The sequence below is a fragment of the Gopherus flavomarginatus genome, chromosome 1 (assembly GCF_025201925.1).
Source record: "Gopherus flavomarginatus isolate rGopFla2 chromosome 1, rGopFla2.mat.asm, whole genome shotgun sequence".
Lineage (NCBI taxonomy): Eukaryota > Metazoa > Chordata > Testudines > Testudinidae > Gopherus > Gopherus flavomarginatus.
In genome coordinates this window covers 316984258-316999093 of record NC_066617.1, presented here as the reverse complement: position 1 = coordinate 316999093, position 14836 = coordinate 316984258, and the positions used below count along the sequence as shown (strand labels likewise).

General features: G+C 42.6%; 1 protein-coding gene across 1 annotated transcript in view; it reads right to left on the bottom strand.

Annotated features, from left to right (window-relative positions):
- FOXO1 (forkhead box O1) overlaps positions 1-9904 on the bottom strand; it is a 102256-nt gene extending 92352 nt beyond the window's left edge. Inside the window, exon 1 of the mRNA XM_050948700.1 lies at positions 9060-9904. Coding sequence (XP_050804657.1) covers positions 9060-9668 — 609 coding nt within the window. The 5' untranslated portion in view covers positions 9669-9904. The remainder of the gene's footprint in view (positions 1-9059) is intronic.
- Positions 9905-14836: the final 4932 nt, after the last annotated feature.

Genomic DNA, 14836 nt, shown 5'->3' with positions numbered 1-14836 from the left:
CTTTCTACATCCATTATGACAGAGCTCTGGTTGTTGTGGGAACAACAGCTTTCAATTCCTTCCCTCTTTTTTTGGTGGGCAATTAAAATCTCAGTTTTTGCACTGCTTTAACAGTGTTTTTGAGCTTTTAATACCTTTCAAAAGAGAGAGACAGAAAAGGGCAGTGGCAGTGGGGTTTACACAGTCCTTTCACATTTGCCAGCACTGGGAAGGTCTAATATGGGAGGACTTCTGAGCAATATACTGTCTTCATGTATTTCAATATCTAATCACTTAATCAAGTGCTTCTATGTATTGCAGTGCACAGATATAATTTAGTTTCCATACTCTGCAGGAAAGGGGCCATCTTTAGCTTATAAAGCAGATTATGGGGTTCTCAAAATGTAAGTCTGGATAAGTACTCATGTAAGGAAAAGGTACTGCACACGCCCAATATACTATATTCAGTACATGCATGTGAAATTTGGAACTTAAACTGCTTGAATTATGTGAGCACAAGACAGCCACAATAAACACTGAAAACGTTACTCTGTGCTGTTGCAAACCAAACAGCTGAATGGATGTTCTAGCTTGCCCAAAAATTAATTTCTAGACCAAGAACAAATATTTCAGAAAAGATTTCAGAGAAGTTTCAGACCTAAATGTCACCAGCCTTGGGCTTAGAATAAGGAAATCTTCTCAATACAAAGCAGCAGCAGCACAGGTATGATATGCCAACAACCACTTTGCTATTCTCTTTGTAAGTTGCAAGTCTAGAACCAACACAAGTTTAAGGAGTACTAAAACATAGCCAGGTCTTCTCACTACCTCTGTGGAATCTCATTTTTAACTCCCACATTATTCAGCAATAAGCCTTAACCGTTTTATTCTGCACATCAAAATTCTAGGACTATTCCTCTCCACCCAGTGATGCACACAGTTCCAGCAGATTTTCAGCAAACACTTTTCAAACTGAGCCTCTTGTCCCCTGACCTATCCACAAATGGTAAAGTACTTCAAAATCTTTAGCAACTATTGCAACAGTGTTTCAAATGGAGCAAATAAACCCACTGCTTAAGCATCTCAGATTTTAAGCAACTGCATGACATGTAGTTTCTTCAATATTCATACACAGATCTAAAATAGACACCAAGACTAGTGAAATGAAAAATCTGAAGCAGTCTCCAGTGCAATCTTAGCATTTGATTTCATTCACTGTATCCTCATTTATGACCTAATTGAAAGCTACTGCAAGAGCAGTCAGGTTACATTGCATCAGGGCTAACATATGATAGATGCACATTACAAGCCTAAAAGACAGCTACACAGCAACTTTGCTGGATGAAAACACGTGAATAAACTCAGCAAATATATTCTTTGCAGTAGGTAAAGTGCAGTAAACAATATTTAAATAGTCCAAACTAGTGAAATTCTATATGCAGAAGCATAAATGCAGTTCTCCAATACATGCATGATTGTTCCCTTGTGCATTTTAGATTTGAGAAGTTCAGGTTAGTGTGGGAAAGGGCAGAATACTTACAATACCACATCAAATTCAACTGCCCTGTATTTTAATTCATAAATAAAATTTCTACAAAACTCTACTCTACTGTAAACTAGCAAATGCTAAGAAAGTCACAGTTAACTGCTGCATGTATGACTTAACCTGAGGTTTCCTCCTGATTTCAAATAGATGCCTATCATCACAGAGTCTCTATTGTATAGAAGACAGACAGAAAGAAAGATTTGGTATGTCTTCGCATGAATTAGCTGTGTCAGTACCTGCTATACTCAGTTACAAAATCACTTCCATTAGAATTCCCTGTTTTCACATTTTTTCCCCAAACAAAAAGGTGGCTGAAGACTGAAGTTCAGCATGGTCATAACCAGTGCCCTGTGTATTTTGCAATTCCATTGCCATGGAATTTGTCAGCAATTATGCTCTCAAAGCATTCATTTAAAAAAGGGTGTCTAGCATTCATGGTCTGTAAAATAACAAGGCAGTGTCATCTTGAATCTGCAGACAGCCTGAAACAATAGTTCATAGAGGCGTGAACTGCCCAATTTATCTCAGTAGTGTTGACTGAAACCTAGAAAACAGTGCCAATTATTTTACTGTGGGTTATTTTATCAGAAACATCTAACTAGAAGCTTTATCCCACTGTCTCAGATTGCCTCTCTTACACAGTCCTGTGTGCCAAAAGCCATAGCTACCAAAATCTCCAGCTCCCCTGACAACTTCGACAATGCAGTTAATACAAAAATCTGGAGCACAATTAAAAAAAAAAAAAAAAAATCAGAAAAAGACATAACCAAACTGAACGTATTATAAAACCAACCACAACAATAGCTAACATACAGATTGCCTAATTTTATTTCACCATGACAGGGTGACAGAACCCAGGGCTTTTACCACAAAACCTAGGTCCATCTTACCAGAGAGTACATGGGCATGGGGGATGGGGAGGAGACAAGTAAGGTAGGAAGTAAATAAAAATGTTAAAGCATTTTTTTAAAAAAATCACTTAAGAGCATGCTCACCATTCATCTCTGATTGTTAATAGATGCTAATGAAAGTATGTTCTCTTTTAGGATACGAAATGCATGTTCAAACTGCCCAGTTTTAGGAGGGGACTTGCACAGGGACATTGGCTGCTGCTGCATTAACAGTTTGTATAAGGAAGATTATAAGCATTAATGAAACACACATAGGAAAATCCACACCAAAAACAATCTGCTTTATCAAGAAGAGAAATTGTGATCTTAGCCTGTATGCAATTTTGTTGCATTCCACAGTATTCTGCACACTGTAAGTTCTCATTCAAGATTTAATCGAAAACACTAATTCAAGCCACCTTGGACTTACATATTATGTTCCAGTTTTGATTTGTTTTTTGCTTAATCATATACCTTAATATTACATTCATATATATGTCATAAGGGTAAAATTTAAGATACACAGAATTTGTAGTATGATCAAATTAACATTACTGTCTGAATTTTTAATTTTCACATTTCCCGACTTCCTGCTACTTTAATTGTGTGCAACCTACAGGGGCCTGATAATTATTATTTTTTTTTAATCATACAGAAGGGAGAGGTTTTTAAATCTACTACTGTTACAGCCGGTATGACAGCATTTTCTGTCCATTAATTTCACCGTTGCCCCAAAACAGTCAGTTTTGCACCTATCTGTGTGGGCCTTTAAAAATACTGTCGTCTTCTGTTATCTGAAACAGAATAGGAAAATGAGTTTATAAAACCACAGAAGTTGGTAAGGAGACCCCAGACTTGAAGTCACTTAATTTTTTTTTTTAAACCAAACTAGCTAGCTTTCAAGTTGCCAGAATCGTTTCAATATTACATTAAAGTAACCTGTCCATCTGAGAAACATATACATCCCTTTAAAACAAATATGCTCTTTGCCACGTAAGTTTGCCACAAGTACTAATTGCCAAAACTGGCTTTATTTTCCTGATCATAACATCTCAGCACATAAATAAGAATGCAGGCACTCTTCTATACAAAGCCTCTCACTTGAGTCACTGGTATGAATCTTGCCTATTAAAGATAGCTCTCAGTAGTACTTTCACTATTTAGTGGCCTGTGTGAAATGAGGTGGCAATGGACAGACATTTATGGCTATGAAAGATTTATTCTGACATCAGACCAAATATGTTTATTTACAATATGATTTAAGTTGGCAGAGTCCCTTCTCACTGAAAGTTAATGACATATAGCAACAAATCAGTTAGGAAAGTATTAATTTCTATCACAAAGGCACGAAGTTAGATCCCTACACTTCTTGTATCATGACTGTTTGAGCATGTAGCAATTCTGCAGAGTCAATTCAGAGTCCATCAACTACTATCTTATCACCTTCCATATTAAAAGAAAAACTACATGTTTGATAAAACCTATTTTAAATACTTCAGCATGGAATGTATTTTTGTTATTTCAGTTATTCAGATACCAAAATAAGGTTTTTCTAATTTTTGTAACGTGCTCTGCACTCTATTTGCAAAAGGCTTTTGAAATATTTAAGATTGTGTTATGTCGCTTTTGAATCAATACCACACCCCAGAATCATCTTTGTATAGACACTTATTCAATGATGAGTTAGTCATGACCACTACAACAATTCTTATGGACAAAGACATTCAACTCAGCATATGCTTTGGACTCACCCTAATCAGGCATACTTCCACTCATACTTCTGCAACTTGCTATCATCTAGTCTCATTCCTATAGCCAGGACAACAGGTAAATCTAGGTGATCAAGCCTTCACTAAGCCAGAAGTCAAGAAGGTGTAACCAGTGGTGCAATCTTAATAATCTCCACAAGACTTAAATAATACACCCAATAATCAGAGAAAGTCATCCAAAGTTAGTAGTATTTTCTGTTTCAACGGAACATTCTGTCTAAAGAATTACTCTGAGGATATCTGAATGTTGGTAGGGTCAACTTTTGGCTTTATTCCATTTTCAAAAGCTGAATAAAAGAAAGAGCAGCAAGTGCTGAAAGAGGGGATGTGATAGATGTTCTTTATAATTAATCTCACAACTTTTCTGAAGTAAACCAATGCTGTACATCCTGCAGTGTGTGCACACCAGGTGTTTGAGTTTATATAGGATATCTAACCAAAAATCATCAGACTTATATAAGGAAAAAAGTTACCCATACTTATTTCCCTCAGAGGTAAGTCCACTGCCACCACAGACTCCATTTCTTAACCACATTCTACCCTTATCCGCATAACTCGGGTAAGAGATTGTTTTGACTGGAATAGTACCATAAATCTTTGTGCTTCTTCACAACACACTCAGTAACTTTCTTGTTATCACTGCAACAGATCTTGGTCTTTCTACAATTCTTTTTAAGCAAATATGGTTATCAACTGTGCTTGTTAGCATTCAATAGTACAAAAGGGTTTGGTAAAGAATGTTTAGGCTCTCCCTTTGTTGCATGATTCATTCAGAGAAATTGATAACCATGTGGACACTGGTTTTTTGAGGGGGGCTGGCAGAGTTTACATTTCAGACTAGAAATTCTCAGGAACTCTAGAGCAGACTATGCACACATATAACTGAGATCAACTTTACCTACTTTAGTAAACATTACTTAAATACACCTCTACCCCGATATAACGCTGTCCTCGGGAGCCAAAAAATCTTACCGCATTATAGGTGAAATCGCGTTATATCAAACTTGCTCTGATCCACCGGAGTGCGCAGCCCCGCCCCCCTGGCGCACTGCTTTACCGCGTTATATCTGAATTCCTGTTGTATCAAGCCGCGTTATCGGGATAGAGGTATATGTACTTAAGTACAATTTCTGTGTAATGTAAAATTATACTGCCTTTGGCTTTCACATTCCTTTTATTCACAATATGGAAATGAAGTTTTAGCAATCAAGAAATACACCAGACTGGACCTGGACTCTGTTTATTTTCAGTACCTGAAAAAGTTGACGTAGTTAAAATTCTTTTAGTGAAAAATGCACAACTGACATTACAATTTGGTAGTTACAGAATCACAGACACTTGAAACTGAGGAGACATATTCAGTGACCTAAATAATCAGTTACCAGTGCAGAATATCATAACTAGGTTGAAGGCACTGGACATTAGATCTTGTTTAAACATTTCATTCTGAATTTCTACTCAAAACAAGGTGTGTAATTTGACAGCTCACTACATTAGGTTTGTAACTGTAAAAGCATCTAAACTCTAATTATAACAATATGGAAAGTTTTTCAGATATTTTACCCAAATAAGACATGCAATCCAATTGAGGAAGAGGCAACTATACTACACTGTGTATTGCAGGCCATAAATAAATGGACCAAGACCATTATGAATCCTGTCAGCAAAAGTTTACCCTCTAATCTATATTCAACTTTCCAAGTAACACTCCTTTTTCAGGGCCCATAACTGACTGAAATTTAGAATGTTTTAATTACACCTAAAGAAGTCCACTGATTACAGTACAGTACTAAAATAACAGATCCTGAGCCAAACAGACCCTTATTCAAGCTGAGCCATTGATTCATCATGTTAAATGAGGCAAGTGACTTGAACTCCTTGTGCCTGAATCAACTCAGCTATAAAACTGGTTAAAAGCAGAATATCTTAGAACATATTATGGTGGAGCAGTAGAAAGACAATAGTTAACACTGCATGAGGGTTTTCAGTTCAACAGGACTTAGATAACTAACCCTGAAGTGTAGGGGGTGGGGGGAGAGGAGGTTGTAAAAAAGCCTCCAGCTACTACCTAAGCAAGAAATTAGGAATGACTGGGTGTATAAGGGGTTAACAACTTTCCTACTACCCCGTCAAAAATATGGGCAAGGAGGAGAAAAAGGAATCACAGTGACTTATGCCCACGGAGACAGTACAATAAACATTAAAAAAGCCATACGTAAACAGGGGTTCATAGACTACGACAGCCCCAAAAAACCAGAAACATTCTACATCCAATAAAGTAACAGCAGCAGTTTTTTAGTCTATAAACAAATGCTGGGAACAGGAAAGTCTTAATTTGAGAGCTGAAGCTCTGTACAGCTTGTTAAAACAATGCACCACCAAAAGATAAGTAACAGAATACAAAGTAATTAGTCAGTGACATTCTTTTTAGGCTTTCTAGTTTTTTTAATACTCCTTTACTCAAACTGAAAATGCACTTGACATAATAACAGTCTGTACCAACAGACTGCACAACCACCTGAAAGATCTCATTTTTAAATGTTGGTCTTTCTGTTAAGCTTTATCACTCAAATTTCTTCACACACATCAACCTTTAGGTTTCTTTGCTCCTAGCAGTAAATTTAGCTAAGTACTGTCCTTTTGTTTTTGTAATTTTATACCACAAGAACTCTGCAGGATGCTGTCTACCCATAAAAACAAAACAAAAAATGTACCTTTCCTAATACCATACCCCGAGGTAGAGGGAGGGGAATTTAAAAGACATTGTTTGGATGGACAACTACCCCAATACATAAAAAGCCTTAAGTATTATCTAAACTAGAAACCCAAGTACAATGTATCTGGAAAAACTGATAAATCTACAACATTGCAAAGTTTAACTAATACTGACTGAAATTATATTATGATCCAGCCAGCAGAAAACACTAAAACTTGTAAAATACTGTGGCAGTACCAAATTAATTACTGTGATGTAATCCACTGTGTGGGGGATTTTTCTCTCTTTACAGAGGCAAAAAAAACAGAAGACCTCTTCTAAAAATAATCGGGTAGGTAGTGACAAAACCCTATATACCTCTGTCATGAGAGTATACAAAGCATGCTTTATACAGCATCAAACCAAAGGTTAACTTCTTTGAAGTAAATTAACAGTTTAAATATTGTCCCCAGTAAAGACTATGGGACAGGGCAGTGCATTAATAAATCAGTGTATTCAGACAAGTGGCACTTTGTAAACCAATTCAAATAGCCAGTTTTAGAAGAGATGTAACTGATAAATATAGCAGGATGTCTAGCCATCAGTACAGCTAATGGCTGACTTTTAGAGCTGCTGGTGATGTGTGAAGTGACAGAAAGGTCAAAACACTTGCTAAGGAGAACATGTCCACTGTTGAACAGTGTTAGAAGTCTGAAAGACCAGAACTCTTAGCTGTTTGTTATTATCATCACTCCCACCCTGAAGCCAGAATCAGGACTTGATGCACAGCTAGTGTGTACTTGCTACCCCATTTCAGTCTGTACAAGGCAGAGTAGCAAATCCTATGATCTACAGGTCACCTAGCAGTCTGCTACTTCTAGACAGACAAACTTCATTCTGAGGGAAACAGTGTCCCGCTAATTAAAAAAAACCTGTAAACTAAATTTAACAAAGCCATTACAATGAACACACAGCACATTGGGTAAACATGCAGTGTTACTTTAACCCTTGTCCTGCCTATGTCCCTTCCCCATTTTAGATTATGACCCCCACCCCTATTTACTGGGTCATGTCTGAATTTAGATTGTAAATTCCTTGGGGCAATTACTTGTCTGTTTGCTTCGGTGAAGCATATATCAAATGCCTGAGTACATAATGAACAACGGGATGAAAAGGTGATTTTATATCTTAGACCTGAAATAGCACTAGCGCTACTAGCTCCAGCTAAGCTACCTTTAAAAAAATGGCAAATTCCCTCAATAAGATTAACTGCAATTAAAGTTTGTGTTGGAAAGGACTCTGTACTTCCCTACTTATTTACAGGGGAAGGTCTCACACAGCGGGTGAAGGGCGCTGCCATGTGTCTTAGGACTGGATCTGAAGCACGAGGCACCGGCCCTTTAAATGCATTGCACACATCGACAGGCATGAACTTTAGCTCCACACCGGGCACAGTACAGGCAAAATGAGCTAGTGTCTGCTGCCCTGTCGCCCCCAGCACGTGGCACCCTAACACTGCGCTTCTCTAGCTCTCGGCTAGCCCTTGAATCTCTGTCACTTTAAGTTCGTCTCAACTCTGCAAAGGGAAATGACACAGCGAGTCTCCGCAGCCGGCTTGCTGCAAACTCGGCACAAGCAACTTCGGCTGCCCTTTTAGGCAACGGGGAAAGTGGCAGGAACCCCCTTGCCCCCGGGGACAGCCGCAGACACATGCAACCTGTGACAGCGTAACCCCTGCATCTCCCCCTTAAGCCGCGCCCTCCTATCTCTTACCAACTCTCGGGGGGGCACTTTTTTAAAGTATTCAGCCACATTGCAAACCGAGCCAACTTGCCTAAACTCCGGCCACCCCAGCGTCACTGAACAGGCGGCAGGCTGCAAATCACTACGCAGCCCCCTAACTTCGTGCACTTCACCTACAGGGGCGAGGGAGCAAAATTTGCAGCGCTCTGCAACCGCCCTGCTTCCCCTCCAGCTCCCGGATCAGTAGGGGTTGCAATGCTCCGCGATCCCCGGTGCACCCTAAACCCAGGCACGCACCCCACTAGCGAGGGGCCGGGCGTGCGCCACACTGCCCTGGAAGAAGCTTCCTGCCTCCTCTGAAATAAGCAAGGTGGGAGGAGGCAAGTGTCCCCGCTCCTCCCGGGTCGGCCAGCTCTCCCCATGCCCCGCCGCCTCACCTTCCAGCCGGCCGAGCTGTTGCTGTCGCCCTTATCCTTGAAGTAGGGGACGCTCTTGACCATCCACTCGTAGATCTGGGACAGAGTGAGCCGCTTCTCCGGGGCGCTCTCGATGGCCTTGGTGATCAGGTCGGCGTAGGACAGGTTGCCCCAGGCGTTGCGGCGGGCCGAGCTGCTCTTGCGGGGCTGGCCGGGGATGGGACCCGCGGACAGGGCAGACACCGGCGGGTGCTGCTGCTGCTGCGGAAGCGGCGGTCCAGGCTGCTGCTGCTGGTGGAGGCAGCCGGTCTCCTGGCACTGGAAGTCCCCGCACAGGCAGCCGCCACCGGGAGCGGCCCCTTCTGCTGTCCCCGCGGCGGCCGGGGGCAGCGGCGGCGGCTCGAAGTCCTCGCTCTCCTCCAGCAGCCTCAGGTTGCCGATGAAATCGACGCTGACCGCCGAGGCAGAGGCGGCCCCGTCGGGCTGCCCCCCGCAGGACGGCGCCGGGCTGGAGGTGGCCGAGCTGGACGGGTTGAACTCCGGTCTGGGCAGGGGCCAGGTGCAGGAGCGGGGCCGGGGCAGCGGCTCGAAATCGGGGTCGATGTCCACGAGCTGGGGCGCTTCAGCCATGGTGGTGGGCAGGGGACGGCGCGGGGGAGCCCGCGGGGCAGCCGGGAAGGCTGCCGGCAGAGAGCCCGCAGGGAGGAGCGGAGCGGGGCTGGAGGGAGCGCAGCGCTCCCGGGGCGAGCGGAGGGGGGGCGGGAGCCCGAGGCAGGAGCCCGGAGAAGGGGGAGGGAGAAGGACACTTAGCTCCGCCACTTCATCAAGGCTCCCGGGGAGGGTCGGCGCTGTGCGGCCGGGGCACCCGCCAGCGCGGCCGCGGGGTCCGCAGGGCTCAGCGCGCCCGCCGGCTGCAGCCTGACTCGCTCCCCTGGTCGCGCAGCTGCCTGGTGAGTGTACGGGACGCGGCGGTGGCAGCAGCGACTCAGCGGCGGCCCGGCGGGGACTTACTGGAACTCCCGCCCGCCCCGCAGCCGCGGCGGGGCCCGCCTCCTCCCCCCTCCTTCGCCGTGTGATTGACGGGCCCGCCCGAGCCAATGGGCGCCCCACGCCGTTTAGGAAACGATTTGCCTGTCGTACTATGCAGAGGCCAATTTTCCATGAGGGTTTCGTGTGTGTGGCTGCTGGTAAGTCACTGAGAGGAGAGAGTTTGCCTGAGTCTGGCTCGGTGGTGCGGTGCCTGCAGCCGGAGCAGGCAGTAGCAGGGTTTGTTTACTACGAAATGAGCAGAGAAGCTTTGGAGTTTGCTCCAGGGTTTTGCAGCAGCGGGACTCGCCTGGCTGCACGAGTTTGTTTTCAGCTCTGTATGCACATTGCACTGATTCCTAGGCGGGCTTCCCTTGGACTGCTGCCCTGTAGTCATTAGGTGGCAATTATCACTGCAAGGTATTCAATTTATTGCGTGCAATCGGTTCTCGGGGTGTTTCCCCTATCACTCGGGTAATAAAACTAAATGACAGGAAAGATGGTCTAGGTTAGGGAGTTCGACCAGGGCTCGCCAGTCCTGGATTTGATTCCCTGCTCTGTCACAAACCTAGAGCTGCTGCAAATCACTTATCTGGCTGTATCTGGGTTCCCCCATATATGCAGCACCCCCTGGCTTAAAGGAGTTTCCATCATATACAGAGTTGACAGTTTGGGTCAGTGGCTGTTAGCACCCCCGTTGAACAAATGGTTCCAGCACCCCTGCTTCCCTCTGTGTAAAATGGACGTAGCAGTGATTCCCTGCCTTGGAAGTGTGTTGTGAGGATTACAGTAATACATTAAGGACTGTGATATGCGGGGGGTGGAGCTGTGTTGGTCCAAGGATATTAGAGAGACTAGGTTGGTGAAAAACTGAAGAACCATTTAGTGCACCTCATGTACTCCAGAATGGGCCATCTCAGACAGGAAATCATCACATGCACCTGCCTATTGGAAGAAAACAACCAGGAAACTTACCTAGACATCATGTAGGAAACACAAAAAAACTATCAACAGAAGTTGGTCTAATAAAAAACACCCATTTTGTCTCTTTAAGGACTGTGAGGTATTCATGGTAATGGGAGCTATACAAGTACCTAGGGTAGATAGGGAAAGACATGCAAATGTAAGCACGCACATACTCTCTCTGTCAGTGGCATTTATTTTCCATCAAATCAGTCTGCTATGGTAGCTCCTACTTTCACTTAACATGGGAGGAACTTTGTTGTCTGCCTTTATTTTGAAAAGGAGAGCTCCTTAATGGACAATTGGTTTTAGGGTTGGTAAGAGCCAGCATCCAACCCCCTCAGAGAGAGAATTCCTGCCAGCAGTGTTGGACTATGCCAGGGGTAGGCAACCTATGCGACGCATGCCGAAGGCGGCACGCAAGCTGATTTTTAGTGGCACTCACGCTGCCCGGGTCCTGGCCACTTGTCCGGGGGCTCTGCATTTTAATTTAATTTTATATGAAGCTTCTTAAACATTTTTAAAATGTTATTTACTTTACATACAACAATAGTTTAGTTGTATATTATAGACTTATAGAAAGAGACCTTCTAAAAACGTTAAAATGTATTACTGGCATGTGAAACCTTAACTTACAGTGAATAAATGAAGACTCAGCCCACCATTCTGAAAGGTTGCCGACCCCTGGACTATGCAATGTCTGATCTGATGCACACAGTCAGCTTCTGTTGCTACCACCGTCGATCCTGGCTTTGGATTTCTCCCTGACCACATGGAGATCCAGACTACTTGCTGTTGCTGACTGACAGCTGTAAGCAGCAACAAGGTCATTGAACTACTCCACTCACCCACCTGACATACATAGAACAGTCAACATTAGCATAAGAGACTCTTTGCAGTCTTGTCAGTCTGAGCCAGCCCTTGATTTAGATTTTAGAACATACAAAAGCATGATGCAATGTCTTTTCCTCCTGCACACAAAATCTATGGGATAAATTAAAAGACAATTCTTCCAACACAGGCAGACGGTCTGTTCTTCCTGACAGCCAGTTGTTGCTCAGTAGTAAAAGCAGTCTGAGAGAAGTGAGGACCAAAGTGATTGCTGGTGTATCTTCACCATCTTCCCTTTTGGCCAGTGTACTTTGCCAAGAGATGTGAACATTGACTTAAGTTGCCTCTGTTTTTGCAGAATATATATTTTACATTGTGTGCCAGTACATGACTTTGAGATAATTACATTTTTAAATTAACAATTAACACATCTAATATTCCTTTTCTCAGCCAACCCCAAGGCCACATAACTTAGTAGGGCTTTACTTTCCCCTCCCAATAAGACATCGGTTCCAGGATGTACATACAAAGGCCAGTATGTTCCAGGGAACGTAGAAGTTTGTTATATTTAAAATTAAAGATGTTTTCTTATAGAGAAAAGATCACAAAGGATGATGCATGACTGCATTTCAACACTGTCTACAAATTGGCAACTCCAAATTTTAGAAGATCCCGTTTGTCCTTACTAGCAGCAGTACATTTAATAATGTACTTTTGACATGGAATAATCAGTCACAATGTTCACCAGTAGCATCTGACAGTTCATCCTTAATTCTTATAATTTTATGTTTATATATTGAAAGAGTGTGAGTTTAGTAGTCCTTACATTGTAATTTCTTGGTTTTGCTGGCAAAAAATAGGTTTCAAATCCTACATTCTTGGATCACCGCTACTAAAAAATTACCTTGCCAGCGTTGCTGCCCTTCACCCATCCCTCAGACACTGAATACTATAGTAAGGGAGGTATATAAGTACCTAAATAGGTACTGGAGCATTGTGGCTTCTTGTTTCTTTCCAACTGTGTTTTTTCTAAATAAATGATTAGATGTAATACAGTACAAAGCTAGATACTTAAAACATTATTAACGAAACCACTCAGTGTTGAATCTCAAGGAGCCCACTGAGGCAAGGTTGCTTTCACCTTCCAGCCAGTAGATATGTTGCTGTTACCCTTATCTTTAAATCAAGGCGGGCAATGTTTAAATGTAGCTCATTGCTCCTATAAAAATAGATTTTGATCAGGAAAAACAATAATGAAGTCAGTAGAGTTAAGCTGGGTACAGTGGGGTGTATCTACCTCGCGCTGATCCAGCTGGGGTCAACTGCACACTGTGGGCTGAAGAGGCCATGCCCCCTTGCCCCAGCTAGGCATACTCGACCTGAAAACAGGCTATAAAAGGGTATGGCCCTGCTCAGTTTGTGCTGTCTGAGGAGGAGAGTGGATACATATTGCTAGCTCCTGCCAGGGAGTGGCTGGAGTTACAGACTGTGGAGGCCGAGCCAGTGGGATCAACAGCAGAACCTCTGCTGACCCTGGAGGACAAGAGTGAGCCAGAAGGCTGACACCCCCAGGAGAACTGACAAAGGAGAAACCCAGAGGAGGAAGTGACCCAGGGAAAGTGACTGTTAAAATAGGAAACTGAGCCAAATGATGGATCACTGGTTTCACTGGGTCAGGAGCCATTGGAGAAGGGTTGGCCCAGTTCCCCCTACCACACCCTACACATACCGCAGGGAATGGGCACTGCTCAAGGATTGTGGCTATTAGGCCACACTTCCCTGAGAGCAAGGGCAGCCCCAAGGATTCTGGCTACTACTAGGCAGCACTGCCCTGCTTTTTAGGTTAGGATAGCAATACCTAGTCTAACCATTTGAGCTGGAACCCATTATTTGTCACACATGATTGAACACTCCATGATGGGGTATATCTACCTCACAGCTACACTAGGATAGCTCAGTGGTTTGAGCATTGGCTTTCTAGACCTAGGGTTGTAAATTCAATCCTTGAGGGGGCCCTTTAGGGATCTGGGGCAATAATCAGTCTGGGGATTGGTCCTGCTTTGAGCACAGGATTAGATTAGATGACCTCCTGAAGTCCCTTCTTAACCACGCTATTCTATGATAACAGTGAGGTAAAACCAGTATAAGACAAAATTTAGGGCCCACTGTGTATAATCTGTACAATATACCATACATTCACATATAAATGGCTGTAGTTTAAAAACTCTTTTCAAAATATATGGTGAGAAGTGAGAAATCCAATTTGCAAGAGTATGTGTCATGTTTGTTTTCCAGAATGACAAAGGTGATTAAACCTTATTATAGGCTGGCTGCCTGTCAGTCAAATTTCAGGGTTTATTTGTTTTTAAGTTGTCATTTCTGAATTATATTTACATAAAACCAGTACATTTTAAAATATTTGTTTTAATTCTATAAAAAGAAAAATAGTCCCAACTCAGCCTAAAATCTTCCATGCCACGTTTCATTTTGGAAAAGAGTTATTTAGCAGTGTTACACAACATTACAGTGGTTTCCTGTAGTAAGAGAGAGCACCCAGATTTAAAGAAGCAAAGATGACATAATGAAAAGAGAGGAAAACTACAGTGCTGTGTGTAAGAAACAGCAACTGAACTGGACATGGTTAGCAGGGAATCAAAAAAGGTGTGGTTGAGAATATTTGAACATTTTCTCTTTCCTTCCACAGGTGTTTGGAAAGAGATTGAAGAACCGAAGTAGCACTCATCCTGTTAAAGCAAATGGTTTTATAAACCAGAGTATCATTTAAGAATTCTAAAATCCTACACTAACTGATATTAAAATATATATATATATATAAAATTCTAGTAATCACTTTCTATATGGGTCAGTGAATATATATATATATTCACTGACCCATATAGAAAGTGATTACTAGAATTTTACAGTAATAATTTATTAGTAGTCTTGGAAGGATTAGATTTTTTTAAATAAATGTAGGT